The sequence below is a fragment of the Panthera uncia genome, assembly GCF_023721935.1.
Source record: "Panthera uncia isolate 11264 chromosome B2 unlocalized genomic scaffold, Puncia_PCG_1.0 HiC_scaffold_24, whole genome shotgun sequence".
In the NCBI taxonomy this organism is placed as follows: domain Eukaryota; kingdom Metazoa; phylum Chordata; class Mammalia; order Carnivora; family Felidae; genus Panthera; species Panthera uncia.
In genome coordinates this window covers 61,295,381-61,319,072 of record NW_026057580.1, presented here as the reverse complement: position 1 = coordinate 61,319,072, position 23,692 = coordinate 61,295,381, and the positions used below count along the sequence as shown (strand labels likewise).

General features: G+C 33.9%; 1 protein-coding gene across 1 annotated transcript in view; it reads right to left on the bottom strand.

The window, feature by feature from the left end:
* LOC125939115 (glutamate receptor ionotropic, kainate 2-like) overlaps nucleotides 1-23,692 on the bottom strand; it is a 134,993-nt gene that overhangs the window by 17,098 nt on the left and 94,203 nt on the right. Inside the window, exon 3 of the mRNA XM_049654648.1 lies at nucleotides 20,736-20,961. Coding sequence (XP_049510605.1) covers nucleotides 20,736-20,961 — 226 coding nt within the window. The remainder of the gene's footprint in view (nucleotides 1-20,735; nucleotides 20,962-23,692) is intronic.

Sequence of the window (23,692 nt, the reverse complement as noted above, 5' to 3'; positions counted from 1 at the left end):
ACTCTGATGAAAATATTTAGTTTAAAATCAGTCCCTCAGCCACTTCAGGTCTCAGTGGATGCCCCTTTCTACTTTGATCACTAACTAGACACTCAGCCTAGGTCACTTTTATTCTTCTTCTTCTTATTATTATTATCATTTACCTTTCAGGATGAGACTTATTTTCCTATGTAGATTATAAACTATTTGGAATAGATTATATTTATCTATCTATGTATATCTATCTATCATCTATTTCTATCATGTATCATCTCACATAATAGGCTCTCAATAAATATTTCATATTATGGGGAGCATAATATCTGACTGAGGCATTCCTAACATAATGTAAGAGTAAAAACCTAGTGTTTTCAGTCTCTCTGACATGTATTTAAAAACCATAAATTAAGGCCATCTGTTTGGCTATCAAGTTTTCATTAGTTCACTGCATCTAACCTAGCACCAGCTTCAAGGTCACTTTTACGTTGAATTGCCATTCTGATTAACCATGTGTATTCTCAGCAAAATAAATGTTCGATTGAGGGGGAAAAAATCTCCTTTAAGCAGAACTGCAGTTCATTAAATGTCTTTTAATTAGAAATATAGCATCTGAAGCAAATTTGTGCTGATAGAACTTGTGAAAATGGCCACATATGACTAATATAAAACGTGATTTGGGGGCCCCTGGGTAGCTCAGTCGATTGAGCGTCAAACTTCGGCTCAGGTCATGATCTCATGGTCCGTGGATTAGAGCCATGCATTGGGCTCTGTGCTGACAGCTCAGAGCCTGGAGCCTGCTTCAGATTCTGTGTCTCCCTCTCTCTCTCTGCCCCTCCCCCTCCTTTCTCCCTCAAAAATAAATTTTAAAAAAATTTTAAAAAATTTAAATGTGGTTTCTTTTCTGGAAGCACAATTGTAAGCAAAATTTGGGGTGATAGTGACTTGAAAAGTAGACTTTCAAATATGAAAAAGTCTTGATCTAGCCAAGTAATATTTTTGAGTCAGCTTATTTCTCATCCTGAACAATACTGAAAGAATACCATTTTATTGCCAACTCGCCATACCCATTAAACTGCATTATAATGTTTATTCTAATATCTTCAAACACAATATTCTCCCCCTACTTTCTCAAAATAAGGCACAGACAAAAGCAACCCACTTTTCAAGAAATGATAGACACGCTTTAATTTCTTGCTTGGCTGTGCTTCCTATTTCTAGCACTTACTGTAAACTTGAAAATTTCTCATTGCTAGCAAATCTCCCCATACTTGTTTCCAACATAAGTATAGTAATGTGTAAATAGAATTTGGGTTAAATCAAAGCTACAAAGTTAATATACCTCATTTAGAGGTCTTTAACAAGATAATATAGGGAACATAAGTGATGAAAGTAAATCCTTGCCATGTTTTACTTATCATTCTGTCACTGATTTAGTTTAAGTAATTATTTTTTAAAGAAAAAATTCAATAATAAATCATTACTTCTTTTGGTATATCATTTGATGCTCCTTGGGAAGAATTTCTATACAGATATTAGTTGAAGTCAAGCATGGACTAAAATTTCATCTAGTTGAAAAATCTCAAGGATACATTGAGATCAAAGAACAAAAGTATCTTTCATCCTCCTTGTGACATGAACAGCCAAGTGCTTAGCTCTAATGAAGTGAACAGCTATTAGTTAGATAGATAGAGCTTCAGTTTTGCCCAAACTCCAACCCAGACTCAATCCAAATGCTGGCAAGGCAGGAACCATGAGAACACTGAGTGGCAACGAGAGAAGCCATTTGTACATGGCAAGGCTGCCTCCAAGGAAGATGTGTATTTTTACAAGAGGATTTTAAGATTGATTAGAAAACTACTGAGGAAATTGTAAATATATCTATTATAATGCAAAGTATTGTACTAAAAGTCAATCCTCAAATGCTTAAAAGGACAGATAGCCATAAATGAGTGAAAAAACACTTTAGACAAAAATATCTGAAAAATTGCAACATCCCAGTGGTTAACTTTCACCTCCAGTTTTAGTAAAACTCTACGAGAATTTCAACATAGGGTTGCCAGATATTTTATTGTGTGTGTGTGTGTGTGTGTGTGTGAACACATGAAACATTCTATCTAAAATTCTCTATATTAAAATGTTGGCAAATAAATCATTTTTTTAAATTTTTTTTCAACGTTTTTTATTTATTTTTGGGACAGAGAGAGACAGAGCATGAACGGGGGAGGGGCAGAGAGAGAGGGAGACACAGAATCGGAAACAGGCTCCAGGCTCCGAGCCATCAGCCCAGAGCCCGACGTGGGGCTCGAACTCACGGACCGCGAGATCGTGACCTGGCCGAAGTCGGACGCTTAACCGACTGCGCCACCCAGGCGCCCCTAAATCATTTTTTTTAAATCACGCAGGATATGCCAAATTTCTCTTAGTCCTGAATTTGGCCTTTCCATTTTCACTTTGTAATGTCTGATTTTTGGTTCTTTTATATTCTTGCTCACAATGAAATTTTCTTCAGTTATTTAAATATATAGTCCATACTGACAGAAACTGTTATGTTTTTTTTTAATTTTTTTCTTAACATTTATTCATTTTTGAGAGACAGAGAGAGACACAGCATGAGCGGGGAAGGGGCAGAGAGAGGGAGACACAGAATCTGAAGCAGGCTCCAGGCTCTGAGCTGTCAGCACAGAGCTCGACTCAGGACTCGAACTCACGAACTGTGAGATCATGACCTGAGCCGAAGTCGGACACTCATCAACTCAGCCACCCAGGTGCCCCATGTTATGTTTTTAAAATGTGTGTGTGACCCGAAAAACAAATAACCCAGTGAAGAAATGGGCAGAAAACATGAATAGACACTTCTCTAAAGAAGACATCCGGATGGCCAACAGGCACATGAAATGATGCTCAACGTCGCTCCTTATCAGGGAAATACAAATCAAAACCACACTCAAATATCACCTCACGCCAGTCAGAGTGGCCAAAATGAACAAATCAGGAGACTATAGATGCTGGTGAGGATGTGGAGAAACGGGAACCCTCTTGCACTGTTGGTGGGAATGCAAATTTGTGTAGCCACTCTGGAAAACAGTGTGGAGGTTCCTCAAAAAATTAAAAATAGACCTACCCTATGACCCAGCAATAGCACTGCTAGGAATTTACCCAAGGGATACAGGAGTACTGATGCATAGGGGCACTTGTACCCCAATGTTTATAGCAGCACTCTCAACAATAGCCAAATTATGGAAAGAACCTAAATGTCCATCAACTGATGAATGGATAAATAAATTGTGGTTTATATATACAATGGAGTACTACATGGCAATGAGAAAGAATGAAATATGGCCCTTTGTAGCAACGTGGATGGAGCTGGAGAATGTGATGCTAAGTGAAATAAGCCATACAGAGAAAGACAGATACCATATGGTTTCACTCTTATGTGGATCCTGAGAAACTTAACAGAAACCCATGGGGGAGGGGAAGGGAAAAAAAAAAAAAAAAAGAGGTTAGAGTGGGAGAGAGCCAAAGCATAAGAGACTGTTAAAAACTGAGAACAAACTGAGGGTTGATGGGGGGTGGGAGGGAGGGCAGGGTGGGTGATGGGTATTGAGGAGGGCACCTTTTGGGATGAGCACTGGGTGTTGTATGGAAACCAATTTGACAATAAATTTCATATATTGAAAAAAAAATAAAGTGTGTGTGTGTTTGTGTGTTTACAATTTTCCAAAGGATCCCATTTACCAGATAGAAAAGGTTGTAGCTTATAAAATGAAGGAAGGAAGGAAGGAAGGAAGGAAGGAAGGAAGGAAGAAGGGAGGGAGGAAAGAAAAGAAAGAAGGAAAGAAAGAATGAAGAAAAGAAGCAAAGAAAACATTATTATTACATAGTGATATCCCTTCATGTCAGATGCCTAAGACTTGGGGCTCAAAATGAGCACTGAGGAGGCACAGAGACAGCCTCAAGTGATACATAGTAATAGTACATGCATGGGCATAAATAAAAACTAGAAATTCACCTATTCAGAATTTCCTCAATAAAAGAATTACTGTCTCCAAATGTCCTTAAATGTCAAATTTTGACAATAGAATTTTACATAAAATTATAATTTCAGTAACATCGCTCCCAACAGATAGATTAAAAGTTCCTTAGGAAAATAAACTGATTGTTATAAACAATTAATATGAGTCCCACCAAGTATTTCAGAGCTAACTTCCTGGGCTTAGGAAATTGAGTTGATTCCTTCCTTCCTTCCAGCTCTTCATTCCTTTGCCTTTCCTCCTCTATTTCTCATACTCTTCTCTTTTTGTTCTTCTTGACTTCTTGTTTCCTTTCCTTCTTTTCCTTCACTTCTCTTCCCTGTTGCCCTTCCTTTCCCTTTCTCATCTTCCTCTCTTCCCTACCCTCCCTCCTTCCCTTCCTTTCTACTATTCTAAATTTCTTACTTACAGGATGAAAGCCACATGTTATTATATGTACTTGGCTCTAAGCCTAAACACAATTTATTGATCTGCCCATTTGTTTGTCATTTTCATATTCTTTACAAACTCACAATTTTAAGTATGTACCAATGTTTTCCTTATCCTATTGCAAAACATCTAGATAGCATAGAAATGATAAAACGAATGAGGTCAGCATTATGTTTAATTCTTGAGCAGGCATATTGATTGATAAATAGCTTCTCTTTAAAGGTTGCACAGCAAGTTGTCTGATACTTGACATGCTTCAGTGAAATATGCTAAAATTATATCCATACACTGGTAATTTCCTATCCATCCTGCCAAAATTTTCTTTTCTTTCAAATCAGGCTTCTATATGCTTTAATTACAAAGGTCAGAAACAAGATTACCCTTGCTTTGTATAAATATCTCATTCTAAAACTCATTATACCAATATTTCCAAAACTGGATTTTCTCCACAGATTTCCTTTTTTGGTAAATGTACATCTATGGTTCATTTTTAAAGGATTCCTTGGTCAGATATTTGAAGAATACTCCATCACAAATGCACTTCTCATAAATTCACATCATATGATAGCAAAATACGAGCTTCTATCTACCCATTAAAAAAAGGAAAAAGTTTAAAAAAAATTGCTTAAATGATCAGATTAGGGCACATGGGTGGCTCAGTCTGTTGAGTGTCTGACTCTTGATTTCAGCTCAGGTTATGATCTCAGGGTTCCTGAGATCAAGCCCTGAATTGGGCTCTGCACTGACAGTGCTGAGCATGCTTGGGATTCTCTGTCACCCTCTCTCTCTTCCTCTCCCTTGTCCTCTTTCTCTAAATATAAATAACTTAATAAATAAATAAATAAATAAATAAATACATTAATACATAAATAAATACATAAAATGTTTAAATTATTTTTAAGGAAATAATTTTTCCCTGTAGATCTATTAATGTCCCTTCAATTATTTTATTTTTATCTCAATTTGAAAAGTACTGCCTTAGATAACAATAATTGCTACTCTTTTTTTTTTTAATGTTTATTTATTTTTGAGAGAGACAGAGACAGAGCATGAACGGGGAAGGGCAGAGAGAAAGAAGGAGACAGAAAATCCGAAGCAGGCTCCAGGTTCTGAGCTGTCAGCACAGAGCCCGAGGTGGGGCTTGAACTCATGAGCTGTGAGATTATGACCTGAGCTGAAGTCAGATGCTTTACCGACTGAGCCACCCCGGTGCCCCCAATAATTACTATTCTTATTACATCGGTACTCTCCATCAAAACTATGTTTCTTGTTAGATATTTCTGCTTGTCCCTGCTTAGATATCTTCCTCCCTGGCTTTGAATTTACACATCATTACACCATAGCTCATCAAGTTGCATTTTCTTTTTTTGTATGCTCTTTTTCATCTAATGATCTATATGCTTCATGAAGCATCAGCTCATAAAAATTCATATCACACTGCTCACCTTAAGACATGTCTCCACACCTGGCTTTTGAGTCCCCTTATTAGATACTTTTGAGGATCAAGAGTTGTAACAGTTATTTAAATATATTTGTATATTAAAATTGATGAAAAAAACAATTTGGGGTGGGGAGGGGGAAGTACACAGCCTTTGTTCTTCCTAACAGCATTAAAATCTTTTTAACATTTTGTTAAAATCTGGAGGGGCTGGCTAAGTGCTGTTTTTCATAATGACAAATCCTTTCCATCAATGTCCTAGAGAACTTCAACTTCTTTTGTTTTATATTTTGTAGTTATCCAGATCATTATGATGATATTGTGTGCTGGGAATGGCACAGACTTAAGTAACATTCTGGTAGTTGCTCCCTTTGAGTCTGGGAAGATATTTCTCTGAAGTCTACTCATAATTTTAGATTTCTTCTAGCTGGTCATTACTCCAAGATATTGTGCACTTTATGAAATACAGTTATGTACATATCTTGTGGGTATGAGACTATACCATATTCACTAAGCATATGTTATTTCAAGGGCTTGACTCAAAGAACTTTAATAATTCCCTAATTATTCCTTTTATTTTGAAAGAATTTCATTTTCTTTTTTGTTGTTGTTTATTTTAAGAGAGAGAGAGAGCGGAGAAGGGGAAGAGAGAAAGGGAGAAAGAGAGAATCCCAAGCAGGTCCCTCACTGTCAGCACAGAGCCCAATGCAGGGTTCCAATTGGTGAAACACAAGATCATAACCTGAGCCAAAATCAAAAGTCGGAAGTCTAACTGACTAAGCCACCCAGGCGCCCCTGAAAGAGTTTCATCTGATAAATGTTTCTGAAACATATACCCAAGAACTTGAAGCCTTTAAGTGTGGGCTTAAGACAAGGCTACTTGTCAGTTATTGGTAATCAAGCATTCGTTATTCACCTTATTTCACCCATCATCTAGCACAGTGCCTATCACACAGCAAGCATTCAACAAATTCTTTTTGAATGAATATTCAATCAATTATAATATATAGAGTATGATATAGCCAAAATAAGTCAGGGTAGAGCTTCTGATATAGGACATCTTCTAAGGCTCTTGTTAAAATCAGTAGAATAAGTAGAGTCCATAAACAGCCTTATTTCACACTTCTAATATTGACCTTATGGAATAAGTTTGGTCAACAGGTCACTTTATAAATTCTTATGCATTCCTTGCATTTAATCAACAGCCAGCAGTTTTCCTTGGTCAGTGCTTTAATAAGTAAAAGAGCAGCTAGCCCAGAAGATCTGAGGGTGTCTGCTGGAATTTCAACTTCCATTCTTAAATTACAGTGCTGTTGGCAATGTGAAATTTTATGAAATGGCTCCCTGCTCCCTATCCTGAGATGAGTGCTAAGTGCCATAAATGCACAACAAATTTTGAGTGCTTTTAGAGCTGTATCTATTTTTTACCATTCTTTCCATCAAATCTTCCAATAAAGATAGAACCAGAGCACATTCTCTTAGAGCCTTTGCACCAGCAGAAGATGGGTTTTATTATCTCAAAGGACATTTTCCTTCCCATATTTGTTTTTAAGAAGTGCTAAGACAAATTTTACATTTACATTCCAGATTTAATTTTATATTTCTATATTTCCAGATTTATTCAGTGTTTCTATTTACTTATTTTATTCATTTCCCATTTTATTCGGTCAATAATATTGTTATACAGTACCATAGCATCATTGTTCATTTTCTCTTAGAACTTGTCTCAGTTTGTAACTAAAAATTAATTTCTGTGATTATTTAATGCTCATTTACACTAATAAGTTATAAATTCCACAAGGGCAGGGGTTTTATTTGCTTTGTCAACACACAATAAGGACACAATATTTGTTGGGTGAACACATGCATAAATAAAATAATATATTAATTACTAAATAATTGGTCATGCGTGCTTGCAATGTTATCTTTAGTCATTTCATATGAACCCAAACTATACCTAGATCTTTAATCTATATATAATAATTATAATATATTTATTTCAAATGAAGCCTTTAATATATATAGCAACTAAATACTTTCATGGGGCCCATTTCACACTTCCTGTGAGATAACAGCTAAATTGGTATGAAGTTCTATCTCCCTCTTTACATTTTCTTTTCTAGGCATCCAACCAAAACCCTTCAATTTGATAGGAGTATAAGGAGTCCATTAATTAGAATCATAGAAATAGAAGAGTAATCTGATCTTGAAATCAAATTATCAACATTATAATCACAGAATGGTAAACAACAGATAAAAGTGATCCATTCTCCATGATACCTTGTAATCTTTCTGCATTGGATATCTAGGACCATCATTTCCTTGTTTAAAATTTTCCGGTGGTGCTCTACAGCTATAGAATAAAATCTCCATTCCTAAATGTGTTACACAATCCTTTCTTCAATCTATCACAGGCTTCTTCTCTTATTTTATCCACTTCTCCTTACATCTAACCTGCTAGCAATACACATTAAATGTACTTCCCATTGCCTGGGGAGCCACATTTCTACACTTCCTCCAATTTTCTGGTTGAACTTCTTCTCATTCAGATAAATTTCTGTTCATCCTTCACTATACTTGCACACTTTTTCTTGACTGCCACAGAGATATACAGGATCCCTCTTTTTTGGTGCAATGGCATTACAGATACTCTAGGACGGCATTTGGTATATCATATTCTAATGTTTTTCCATGTCTCTTTCCCTACTAAGTGATAATATGAATGCCCTGGGTGGGGGGGACCATGTCTGAATCATGGTTTGTTTTGTTTTGTTTTGTTTTGTTTTACTATATTACACACACAGGTGTGTATAGTACTTATCACAGGTGTTAGATTCCAGGCATATAGTGATGAATAATGTCACATGAGCACTACCTTTCTAGAGTTTTCACTGTAACAAAAAATACATATATTGGATAACATTTTATAAATATGAGGATCATTATAATGAAGAACACAATATTATATAGTCTTGTAACAGATGAAACTATCTTAGTCTGCTGAGTAGGTACAAAAAAAGGTTGCATTGCTTTGAAAATAAGGGTCAGGAAAATAACTCTCTTTTGCTGCTTTTTGCCTACATTTCTTCTATTTCCTTTCTATCACATTTCTGTTTTAGGAAGGTATATATGGGAAGGAAAAATGATAGTGAAAGCATCCCAAACCCACTTAGTTAATTTCTTCTAGATACAGAAGATAGAATTAGGTATAAGATATCAGGGTCATGATGGAATGGAGCCAAAAATAAATGCATTGTTAAAGTAGAAATGAGAGAGGAAAAGTAAAAAACCATAAGGCAGAGACTACATGCATTTAGGGAGCAAATGTGTATATAAATATCAAGTGGATGTACCACCAAGGACATCATAGATATAACAAATTTTAAAGTATGTATATTCAAAATCAATAACTGGCTTAAATTTGATAGAGATTGTGGTTTTTTTTTTCCCTTTGCAGTAGACCTCAAAATGCAATGTCTTTATGACTTCTATAGAAAAGCAATGTAAATGTATTCTATTTGAAAGACTATTTGCAGAATCCTCAGGAGAACATTCAAGTATCTAAAATAACAACAGGAGATGCTTATATGAAGCACAAAAAAGTCTATTAATAAAAAATTCAAGTTATACAGTATGAGTTTTAGCTAGTTGCCCTTTATTCATATTCTGAATAGTCTCTAACTTATGTGAAAAGAATAAGAAGGGCAAATATTATCAGCATATTATGAAAAAGTAAACTATTTTCACTAGTTCTGACATCTTTCATATATATTATTTAAAAAGTAGCTGGTGAAGTAGATTTGTGGTCACATTTCTTCTCTGGGTATTAAATCATGAAACTCTGACACTAAGTATGAAAATAGAAATAGTTTTATACTGGAATCCTGCCTTCCTTACAATTTTTCATCTGCATAGTAATCATTTGAATAGTGATAAGAATGGAAATGTCAGCAATACTTTTCTAAGTATGATGTTTTCATTCCAAATCTAATATCAAACTATAATGAACAAATTACAAAAGTTGGACCATTTTAAATAAAGTCATCATTGTAGTTAATCATCAAGTACCCCAAAATTGGGAGAGAGGATGTATTTTTGAAAAGAGTAAGTATCTATCCTCTAAGGTAGAGCTCAAGTCTGATTGCAATTTGATCTGACTGCTTTCTCCTCACTGAAATCTACCACTGAGTCCCTGTGTTATATAACAGACCACCTTTCCAGGTTGTATTCTCCATAATTTGTGTTCAATTTATTTTTTCACAAATGTCTCCTTAAGAAAGGGGATGTTGTATATCTATATTTTGTATTCATTATTTTACAGAGCGAAGCAGGTTGTACAGTGATAAAATTTCTTATAGATAAACCAAATACAAAGGAAGAATACATGTCTTTAGAGATACTGTTCTCTGAATACATCTTGGGACTCTGTTCACTAAACATTCAAGAAATGCTTGGAAGGAAAAACTTTATTTTATTTATTTATATAATGGTCTACAATAGGAATTATCTCATCTTTATAGAGTAGATATCAATCACCTTCTTCCCCCCAAAATGATGGTTAGCTAACTACAGTATACTGATTACGTGATGGCAAAACCCTAGTTAAGTTCCATAGGCAAACATTTCCATGTGGTTAGGAATGGGTTATATTAACAATCTGCCTTATCTACAATATATTTGAGATGTCTGATTACTTAAAGAATAGACAGCAAAAACCTAAGATACAAATAACTTAAAAACCACAATACATCCTTTCAATAATGATAAAACATTTAAGACATTCCTTTGTAATTCTTTGTGGTGCATGTGTCCTGATCCAAATACTACAAATATAATATGTTCAATCTTTTTTTATTTAAAAACAATTTTTTTAATGTTTATGTATTTTTGAGAGAGAGACAGAGAGAGACAGAGCGTAAGAGGTGGAGGGGCAGAGAGAAGGAATCACAGAATCCGAAGCAGTCTCCAGGCTCTGAGCTGTCAGCACCAAGCCCAATGCAGGGCTCAAACTCACGGACTGTGAGATCATGACCTGAGCTGAAGTTGGACACTTGACGGACTGAGCCACCCAGGCGCCCCAATCTTTATTACAACCCAATTATGTAGACATGTTTGCCCTCACTTACAGATGAGGATGCTGAGTCTCAGACAGGCTCAGTGACATCAACTAAGACACCTATGACATTCCAATGGGTTTGAACATAAGTCACCTGACTACAATGGCCCCACATTCTATACAGCATGCTAAGAAAATGCCCTTCACATGAGGACCCTCAAATGCAAGACAGCCATATTTGGAATCTAGTATTTCCACATTTTACCTCTGTGCTTTGACTCTTTTCCCCTGTAAGAATGATTGATCTTACTTAGTCCTACAAACCAAAGGGTAACAATCTGGCATAGTCAATCTGGCTAACTAATCTATAATAGAGTTTGAACCCATGGCCTTGGACAAATCTGCACAAGACGCTAATTAAATGAATGAAATGATCCAATGTTTGCATATAAAATCTATCAGAACTAGCTCTGTTTTCATGAAAATTATCCATTTATGCATTGTTTGGGCACCATTTGGTCAGCATTTATACTATTAATGAAAACTGCTCACACTGGTGCTTACAATTCATCAAATTCCCTCTGGAAGCTTCCTAGATTCTAGCACACAGAGTTTGTTGATGATCTGTGGAGCAGGCATAGTTTACTGAGACTCTCATCTGTTTTCAGTGACAGGAAATCTAGACTTTAACAGTATGCCAGAAATATACAGCTTCTACAAGTGTAATTTGACTTGTTTTTGTTTAATTCAGGCCCTGAAAATTATTAGATCTTGATTTAGCCTTGCAAAATCGCTTCACCAACATTAAAATTATGCTGCTTAGGCAATGAAAAGATAGAATGCATTTTAATGGAAGGTTTGACCTGCAGAAAGATGAATAATTTGCATCAATTTTTGTGCATTATGTTCAACTAATGAAGACAAATGTATTCATTCACTTCAGTAAAGCTGAAGAACTGAAGGCCAGCGATTTTATGCATCTATAATGATGAATATTATAGTACTTATTATATGATGGATTGAGAATTTTAGAAATGGATGGTGAGCAAAACAGAGAAAAAAACATGCTTCTAATACTGATTTCTATTTTTATAAACACTGGCATCTGCCTTAAACAAACAACATGCCTCTCCTAACAAAATCTATATCTCCCACTTCATCAAAGAACAAGAAAGACAGAAAGAAAGAAAGAAAGAAAGAAAGAAAGAAAAAGAAAGCAAGCAGTGAGATCTCACGCATTTAACATTAGAAAATAGAAGTGAAGAAAGAAATTTTACATTGTTCATATGTTGAAGTTGTATACTTCTACCATAAAGGTGGCTCAGTCGGTTACGCGTCTGACTTGGGCTCAGGTCATGATCTCACAGTTTGTGTTTTGAGCCCTGCATCAGGCTCTGTACAGACAACTCAGAGCCTCGAGCCTACTTCGGATTCTGTGCCTCCCTCTCTCTCTCTGCCCCTTCTCTGCTTGTTCTCTCTCTCTCCCTGTCTCTCAAAAAATGAATAAATGTTAATTTTTTTTTTTTTTAAAAAGAGTCAATGATACAACCTCTTGCAACATTTTTTACTTTAGGCTGATTATGGGTAAGAGCATTGTAATGAGATAAAAGTTACCTGAGAATCATTAATAGGATTACTACTATTTCATATTCATTAACATAAAACTTGTTATAAAACAGTTTACAAAGGTAAAATTAAAACCCTATTATCAAATAGGAATATATCCTAGCATTTATAATTAAATAATATAACAGAAATAAAATGTATATAACAATTTTGTGTGTGATAAAATGATCTTTAAATCTAACCTTAGTGTTCAAAAGCATTATAAAAATATCTACTTTACATTAATCTTTTCTTCATTTTTATATTTCCACTTTACATCTTCATGTATTACACTTATTTCAGTAGTTGTATGACTATGATATGACTGAGTTAATTTGGATTTTGTTCACAGAAATAGTTATTCACTGACTGCTTAAAACTTACTAATGAGTTAAGCCCACAAGTAAAATGGGAACAAATTATATTATAGAAAACTTTTGCATCAACAATATGCACAGACATGAACACCATCCCTCCATCCCCTTCTCAGCTGACACATATTTTATATATGTGATTAAAGTCATGAGGAAGTAACAAATGAAGCATGCTACTAACTCCTTGTTAAAAATAGAAATAGTTTTAATGAGACCGTTCAGTCACTTTATAATATTTCTACCAAATTGAACACAGCAAACCAAAATAACACCAACTGGCTCTAATGGATTTTTTGAGACTGCTGCTTTCCTACCAGCGAATGGACTGCTGAGTCTGACTAGTCTTCAAAGTACAATGTGCATTCAATATTCGAAAGAGAGAAACCAAGAAGGCTTTTAGTCTGGGCAGTAAGAAGGGAGGCAATGCAGTAGAAAATGCCATTAAGTAGAAATGCTCCCTGTTCAGATAAATAGATTATCACCTATGGTGAATTAAAAGTCAAGATTGCAACTGCTCACACATTTTAAATATTCCTTAATGAAAACTGCTGCGATTTGCTTTTTTGCTTTACCCCATCTAGAGTTGTTATGTGTGTGTGTGTGTGTGTGTGTGTGTGTGTGTGTTTCTTAATTTAATTCTTTTGAATGGCATAGGAAGTTCGGTTAACTTAAGAGTAAGAACACCTACAACTTCAAAAACCTACCATACAGTAAATATTACGTTGAAATAACAGTGCTGCCGTCAGGAAAACTGTGAAAGGGATATGATGTCACCCCAAGCTTAATTAAACCAGCATCTGCTTATTGAGCATTTGCCTTCACATCATTGTTGATTGCTCCACTAAGGTATTTTTGCATAAACAGAGCTTCCCTAATTAAATAGCTTATACCGGAGTCATTCAGCGATTTCACAGCACACTTTGGGCAGTTATCATCATACTCAGAATGATGAATGGTGAGGGTTGCCCCTGGATGAGTCACACCAGAGGAGGCCTACCTTGCAGGCTAACAAGAAGTTGCATGGGCTATTGGGGGACAAAGGAAAATATATATAATTTTTGAAACATTTCTGATTTCTCACTCCAAAAGAGACAAAGTCTTTTTCTGTTTTAACCTCCTGCACGTAATCACACGTGCCTCTTTGACAATGTCTGACCATCTGAACAACACTAAAAGCAAAGAGAGTTCCTCTCTCTTTGATCACATTTACGGTATTTGTAAAGATGAAATTTTCCCTATGGATCATGGCTCCTGCAGAATATGCACTCAAAATCCTGAGGTATTTCTGGTACTGATCTAAATTTTCAGAACCTGAGCCCACATGTCTCTGCTTTGAATATACTGACCTCATTAACTTTTGCTGTGAAAAGAACAAGAGCTTCAATTAACGTTTTCATACAAGAATGATTTTTTTTTGATTTATGCTTAAACAAAATTTTCAAAGTAAATATATTAGCAATAATCTTTAATATACTTGAACAATGATGATACAATAAGCAAATGCTAGTTAACTAGTTGAAAATGCAGATTATGATATTGGCTGAAAGTTTATGGGAAGTCAGAAATCTCATTCAATTGCTAGAGTTGCATGTCCTTGTGTTTATTAATGACTAAATAAATATAAATAATTCATGAAGCCATATTTCTAGTAGAAGTATGGCAGAGCAAATCATAAATTACTCCCTGGAATCTTTTTCTCAGAAGTCAAGTATTTAAGGGAGTGAAGTATGAAATGCCTCTTTCTAGATTGTACTTCTCTGATGAAATGATATGAGAGTTAAGATTCACTTACAATGTATGGAGTCTCAAAATTTATTTTACACTGTTATGAATGAATAAAATACAATTCACTAAAGAACTTAACATCCGGTCAAACAGAAGAAAACAAGTTATCTAAATAAGAGAAACAAAAAGTATATTGCAATACATGCAGGTGAATGATTTGAATATTTTTCCTTTAAATTATTGTTTTCAACTTTATCTCATTCAGAATTAGACTAAAAATAAAATATAGGCTACATGCATTAAATAACTTTTAGTGATATGAGAGTTTAGTAAATTAAAGTTAATATTTGGCTTTGACTATAAAGAAGAATGTGCTAAAATATTCTTCTTTGTCTATTATTTTACTGTATCATAGTATTTTTCAGATTTTGAATTTTTATTCCCATGTATTGATAATTTTACATTAACATTCCAAGAATGTCCTATAAAAGTTAGAAATTTATCATGTGTTATTGCCTAATTAAAAAATTACTTTAATGAAAACACTAACATACTATTATTTCCCCATTTATCTACACACTACAAAGAAATGAATCCATTTAGATACAACTTGATATCTATAAGTTTCTCAAGCAAGTGCCCTTGCCAAAATCAATGAATATTTTCCACAATAACTCAGCTTTCTTCAGAAGGGCAAAAGTTGATCTGATCAGCTGAGTTGAACAGATAAAAGAAAAAAACTACATCCTAAGGCTTATAGTTTAATTTGTTTTGTTCTTTCATCTTATCTAAAAGATAAGCTTTAAATTAGAGGAAATAGAAATTCTAAGTGCTGTGCCCAGTATATTTTCCTCAATTCAAAAAGTTATATTAAAATATAGCTTGTATATCTATCAATATTTTGAACTGTTTTATATTTTCCTTAGTAAGTCTCTACCTTTTAATAAAAGGTATCAGGGGTTAACAGTGTCAGGGGTAAAGAGGGATTGAAAATTTCCTTTTGTATGCTTCAATAAATTATAACAGAGAACTCCTTAGAACTGATTCAAGTATTGGAGCACCTGGGTGGCTGAGTTGGTTAAGTGTTCGACTTTGGCTCAGGTCATGATGTCACAGCTCATGGGTTCAAGCCCTACATCAGGCTCTGTGCTGACAGCTCAGAGCCTGGAGCTTGCTTAGGATTCCATGTCTCTGTCTCTGTCTGCCCCTTGCCTGCTCATGCTCTGTCTTTCTCTCTCTCAAAAATAAATAAATAAATAAATAAACAAATGAACAAACATTTTTTTTTTTAAATTAAAAAAGAGAACTAGTTCAACTATTATCTTTCTTTTTAAAATAGTTTTCACACCTGAAATAACACAGTGGGTTTTTGAGATTTGTATAATACACTATTTTGATTTACTTTTAGTAAGCATTTCCTCAAAGTGAGATAGTATGATAGAGACATTCCTGGTACACTGGTACATTGTATTTACAACAACAAACAACCAAGGAAACAAAAATATTTCAAGTTCAAGATTTTATATTAAGTAGAAGTCAAAATTATTTTGGAAATTTTAAAATTATAAGTGCTATTATGTAACTATCACTAACTAAAATACCTGTGCTAGTCTGCAAAGTTCTCACACCACTTCCTCAAATCTTATTTCCCATTACCCTGGATTTCTCAAGTTAGTTTACTGAGGTCATCACATTTCATAATGTAAAATGCCACATTTATTATTAGCTATAAAAAGTACTTGTTTTCTCTGCTTATAAATCTTGCTGCACGATCATATTTTCAGATGTAGAATTTATGTGCTCAACAAATGATAGCGGGTCCACAGAATGCAGGTGCAGTTGCGTAGGCTTACGACAACAAAGAAACAAAAATCTCTGCCTTCATCCAGATAATATAAAGCAGCAGAAGATGGTGAAGACATATGAGAATTTCACTTCTTTCAGAAACAACACTGAAAAATACATTTATTTGCTCTAGCTCTTTCCAAATGAAACTGCAAGCCAATGAGAGCCTAACAAATTACTGCTCACAGCTCTCATAAGTGTTTACAACTGTGCTTAAGTTTTAAAATTTATTCTAAGACATCAGTGAACCATATTTCTCCATGTAGTTTCTAGCCCAATTTAGAACAAACTCTCTGAATTTGTCAAGCATACTATCAGAAAAATTGTTGTAAGTTTAAATTAAATAGACCTTAAGTTTTCTTAGTATAACCTAATTTTACCAATTTAAAAAAAAATCTAGAAGTCATAACTCAAGTGACTTGCCCAAGATTAAAAGACAAGGCTAAATTAGAATATCATTGGGGGAAAAAAAGAGTATCATTGGGCATAATACTATATGATGACATTTTTTAATTGAAGTATAATTGACATAAATCTTATTAGCTTTAGTTGTACATCATAGCGATTCAGTATTTTTATACATTACAAAATGATTTCCATGTTAAGTCTAGTTATCATCTGACACCATACACAACTATTACAATTATTGACTCGATTCCCTATGCTGGACATTGCATCTTAATGATATTTATTTTATTACTAGAAGTTACTATTTCTTAATCCCCTTCACCTATTCCACCTGCCTTTCTACCTCTCCCTCCTCTGGTAAGCAACAGTTTGTTTCCTGTATCTATGAGTCTGTTTCTGTTTTTATTTCTTTGTTCATTTTGTTATTTAGATTCCAGATATAAGGGAAATCACACAGTATTTGTCTTTCTCTGGCTTACTTCACTTAGCATAATACCCCTCTCACGTATTGCAAGGTTGTTGCAAATGACGATACTTTCTAATAGCACATTATTGGTCTATTGCCGAAAATATAAATTTGCTTATACACCTTTTCATAAATGAATGAAAGTATACTTGAAAAGTTAGCAAAGAAATCACTCATTACAAATTCCAGATAAATGGTACACGAACTCATGAAGTTGGTGAGTTCATTATATAATTCTTACCAAGGGAAAGAATCATACCAGATCTAACTATGGTGAATGCCACAGTTTGAGGACTCCATCAACACAAAAACTTTGCTCCTCAAGCAGGAATTATGAAAATTCAATCATTAATAAACATTTATCATATATTAGAGTTAATTATAAAACTTTGGAATTAATACATACATTGGCATAACAACAGCAAGGCTTTGGGAGGTTTTTTTTTTCTGTTTCAGGCAAAAAAGTGGTTAGTTCTATGTGCAGAATTTATAAACAACAATAATATCAACTATCACCGCACACTAGGTAGTCAAAACACATTAAAAATAAAATATTCCACCTCAAAAATATTTTCTGTGCATCTAAGTTCTAAACAATTACTGTTGAGTTTTAATAGCCCAACTTCTATTAAGGTTTGAATTAACATACATTTAATTTTTTATTCTTTAATAACATTCTACTTAATTTGGAGAATTCCCAGTATACAATTTACTTCCAACACATCTGATTTCAGCTACGCTTGCATACTTTGGGAATAAGAATCCAAGATTTTGAGGGTTTTTTTGTTTTCTTGTTTTCATTTCTATAGTTACTATGGAAGCATTATTTGGGGTCTACTATATTAATATAGCAATTTGTAGTATTACAGGAGATAGTATCTCAAAATTCTCTCAAAGCTAGTTCAAACTATTTTGAATTACATAACAAATTAGAGAAAACTTCATCTAATATGATAGAATTTAGTGTAGAATTTTTTTGTGTGTGAAGTCATTATATAAGGTGGAAAGGTTTTGGATTTACCAGACATTTGAAAGCTGCTAGAAATGATCTCAAAGAAGCAAAGACTCTTTATAGTATTGTAATTTCTGGAATTTATTTTGAAATTGGATTTTATAAATCTATGCCCCACTTTGTAACTATTGTATACATGTTAGTTCATTTCAAAGAAAATTTTCAAAATTAACTTAAATTTATGAGTGAAGATAAATTGACAAATGTGACTATGCTATTTATTAAACATGAATACATGAAGATCAGTTTTGGCCTGGTCATTGACAAATTTGCAGAAGTTAAGGCTAAGGAAAAATTTAAAGTTATTATTTGCTATTGTGATGGGCCAGTGAATAGCTGTTTTCCCCTTTATTTCAAAAATTACACTGTTGCTAATTAAAACATGTTAACCTGTTATTTTTTCCCTTTTATATAATATTAGTTTTCTGTTTCTGCTGTAACAAATTACCATAAATTTATTGGCTTAAAACAACACCAATGTATTGCCTAATATTTCGAAGGTCACAAGTCCTAAAAGTGATGTGTCTGCAGGACTGCATTCCTTCTTCAGCCTCTAAGAAAGTATGTTTTCTTGCATTCTAAACTAATTCTTACAGGTCCTTTACTCCATATTTAGTTCAGCAGGTAGCATTCTCAAATTTCTCTCCATCTCTTTTCCCCCTCAACTTCCCAACACCATGGTCTGAAGGTTTGTGACCACCCAAATTCTTATGTTGAAACCAATCTTCAATAGGATGGCATTTGGAAGTGGGGTTCTTGGGAGGAAATTCATTATTAGATGTGGCTGTCATGAATGAGCTTATAAAAGGGACTCCAGAGAAATCCCTGACTATTCTGTCATGTGATACCCATCTATTACACAGAAAGCAGGTCTCACCAGACAAGGAGTCAGCTGGCACCTAGATCTTGGACTTCCAGTTTACAGAACTGTGAAAAATAAAGTTCTACTCTTTACTCAATCTCTGGTATTTTGTCACATGTGCTGGAATGGACTAAGACATTCTTCCTTTCCCTTCTTCTATTGTCATGTCTCCTTAACTGTGACTCTGACCCTTGCTACTTTTTTATAGGGATCCACCTAGTTAATCCAAAATAATCTCCCTATCTCAATATCCTTAACTAATCACATCTGTAAGATCTCCTTTGTCATATAAGGTCACATGTTCACATATTTTGTGGATTAGACTGTGGATATTTTGGGGGATCCGTTATTAAGCCCACCACATATACACATGTACTGTAATACTGCATGTTAATACACTTATTTATCAGATGAATATACATATTCATATATATTATACACATACATGAAGTCCAATAAATCAAAATGTCCATTGTTTGCCTTTTCTGGCAATTATTATCCTTTATTTCATTTCATGACTATTATAGAGAATAATTTTGTCATATGAAAGCAAAAGGATGTCATAAATAATTAAACCAGATGTCAAATGATCTAGATATGTTACTGGAAAACAGTCTGCTATTTCTCTTAAAACAAATATCTTCTCTGTGGTTTATATACACAGTGGAATACTACTTGGCAATGAGAAAGAATGAAATCTGGCCATTTGCAGCAATGTGGATGGAACTGGAAGGTATTATGTTAAGTGAAATCAGCCAGGCAGAGAAAGACAGATACCGTATGTTTTCACTCATGTGTGGATCTTGAGAAACTTAACTGAAGACCATGGGGGAGGAGATGGGGAGAAAAAAAAAAGTTACAGAGAGGGAGGGAGGCAAACCATAATTGACTTTTAAGGACTGAGAACAAACTAAGGGTAGATGGGGGTTAGGGGAGAATGCAAAGTAGGTGATGGGCAGGGAGGAGAGCACATGGGATGAGCACTGGGTGTTGTATGGAAACCAATCTGACAATAAATTATATTTAAAAAAATAAATTAAAAAAATATTTTCTCTAAAATTAAACAATAAAGCGAATATCCACAGGAAAAAATGAACTATTTGTGGCTCATTCGTTTAACTAACTTTCTAACTCAAATACTACTCAAATACTATACTCATTAAGCCAAAAATCTGAAAAAAATAAAATGCAAAAACTATTTGATTCATAAAACATTTATAATGTAGAATTGAGAAGGTCTTTTACATTGACGTTGCGGGTTTTTTCAACACCGATTCAGTAAAAATGTCTACCAACCATTTTGGTGGAAATCAGTTTTTCTTTTGTTACTTACCTATTTAGAAGCGGATGTCCAAATTGCTTCCTGATTTTATACAGTAAGCGAACATAGCAAGATAGATTTATTAAAAAGAAAATTCCCAAAGGCATATGGAGGCTTTGTTTTTCCTCCTCCTCACAGCAACTAAGACTCAAGAACAAAGAAAAGTGACTGACATAAAACCTACCCATGGGGGTGCCAACGCCATAACCTTTGGAGTCTATAAGGCCGCCAATCTGTGTCAGGTTACAATTCCGCTGGGTAACAAACTCAATGGTCGTTGACTCCATTAGGAAAGCATAATCAGAGGTGAGGACTCTCTGGATTCCTTCTTCATTACTTTTGACGAGTACTGACTGCCTCCTGCTACTCATAAAGGCCCACATTTTGTCATATGTAGATATTTTTGATTTCTAGGGAGAAATGAAACAGGTAAGAATATATATTCCTTAGTTTCCATGTGATCCTACAATATTTAGATGGAACTTACTATATTTCATTTAAATTTATTTAACAGACATATCAAAAATCATGTTAAAAAATGTACAGCTAGTAAATCATAGAAGCCAATAAAAAAAGAGAAAATAATATTAATAAGGAGGAACTTTTGTGCTTGTATCTCATATGAGTATCTCATGTGTATAATTTTATCTTTCAACATTACTATAACATCAAATTTGGAAGAGACAGACACTGGACACCAACTGACACTGTAACAACCTTGAGGTTTTTCTTTTTCTTTTTTTCTTTTTCCTCGTTTGGTTGACTGTGACACCCAAAGTCACATCATCCTCCAAGAATACACAAGGATATATATAGATAGGTTGAACAAATATAAGGAGTTTGTTACAAGTAAAATTCTCCACTGAAACGCAATCCAGACGCCACAGAACCTCTGGTAGCCTGCTTCAGGAAAGCTGTGATTAAGATCTACAAACTAACTAAAGTTTCCTGGACCAATAAAATTGAATAGTTTTTATATCCAAATGAAAATTCTCAGTAAGGCTTTACTAGGGTTTTATTAGTAAAGGAATGAAATGGGTTTTGTTCAGAGGGCACTGGTAAAAACATAAACATGAAAAGGTTAGCATCTGCTTATGGAAAGCTCAGCTGTAAGCCCTTATGTCACTTAAACTCTTACACAAATACAAAAAATAATACTGAAGCTATAAACACAAGGAGGATATTCACTATATTGGTAGCACTGTCATAAAAAGTTGAAACTATTTTCAAGTGCATAAATATGCAATCTTTTTACAGCTTAAGCATGTATTTAGTCCTACATATGCCAGGTCATAAATGAGATATTACTACTTCTTCCACTAAAAGCAGGTGCACAATAATATTTAGAAAACTTATGGCATTATTTCAATGATGAAATAGGAAGAAAACCCTTAAATTTGCTGGGGGAACAAAATAATGAGTGTTTTCTAAAAACAAGTATAGCATTAGGGCTAAGAGAGGGTAAAAATTCAAACCTTTGCTCTTCAATGAAACACTAAGGCATGCCAAAAGGCCAGTGGCTCAAAGTTTGAAAGACTGCAGCTAAAAAGTCTAGAATAAGATTGATAGGATTACAAATTTGAGCAGCTTTGGTGGCATGTCAATTATTTTAAAATAACATGATCATATGTTGGAAGTAGAAAAGAAAAATGAAAGGAATATTTAAGGTTATGATGAAATCCTTATTGGAATAGTTAAGACCAATAGTGATATTTTTTCTTTTCTTTTGAGAGAGACGGAGGGAGGGATTGCACACATGCATGCAGGGGAGGGGCAGAGAGTAAGGGAGAGAGAGAATCCCAAGTAGGCCCTGCTTTGTCAGTGCAGAGCCCAACTCGGGGCTCAGACCAACAAACCATGAGATCATATCCTGAGCTGAATTCAAGAGTCAAATGCTTAACCAACTGAGCCACCCAGGCACCCCACCAATAGTGAGATTTTGCATAGATTCATTTGGCTTCCCAAATGTTACTACATAATGACAATAGCCAGAACAAACTCACTTCCTTTCAAAGATAAAAAGTTTTTCTCCTAATGTTTTGCATCAAACGAGACCTAAATACAAAATAAAATCAAAATTAAAGCTCACCTGCAGATTAAGGAGATTTTTAATAAAAAATTAAGTTGGACATATTTTTTGATTTAGTAAATCTGTGGCTGATAACAAATAGATATAAAATCCCATAAATGATAATTCTAAAATGTAGGTCATCAACTGCACTCTCATGACTTGATAATTTAAAAAGTAACTCTTTATCAAGGAGTGATAATGAAATATCATGGTAATATGATATTACCGTGTAGTATCATAACATGGGCATACTCTCTGAGGCCTAAACCAAGCAGAGATAAGAAAGTATACAAAAAGTTATTTTTACCTAATGTGGTCATAAATTGCCTAAATTCTCTCCTTTGTTTCAGTTATAAGAACGTTAACAATTAATGTTTTATTGCTTTAGTTACATGATTTCCAATTAGTGATAACACATTCCATCCATTGACACAAGTTAATTTAAAAAGAACTTGAAAAGTAGTATTTTTGTCCCAAATAGAGGAGGACTCAGATTGTTTATAATAGCAATAATCATTTAAATATGTCTATATATTTATAAAATCATACATCATTATATCTTCCACTTTTTATAGTATTATATATGTTATAATATGCAATATAAATTTTAAAATATTAATAGTACTTTCAAATTTAAAAATTATACAACACAAACAACTTAAAAAAGAGAAATTCTTTTTTAACAGTATAATAACAGTATAAAATTCTATTTTAACAGTTAATATGTTGCTGTGTAAACAGATCAAACTTTTTTTAACAACTGAAAACCAAGAAACTAAAGACTATTTCTAATCTATCCTTTATGGATATATATAGTTTAATTTTAAATTAATGTGAATGTAGTATTATTTTACATTTGAAATATCTAATCTATAAAATGAAACTTTAATTGACCAAGTATGAATTTTACAAAATGTATTTTCATGTAAAATTCTTTGAATGTTTTCCTGCACTTATATTTTATTCTTATGAGCACTTCTTAGAAATTACTATTGATAATCATTTTGAAACTAATCATTTCCAATCTTCCATTGCTATATAAGATCTCTCATTGATTTACTTCTGATTTC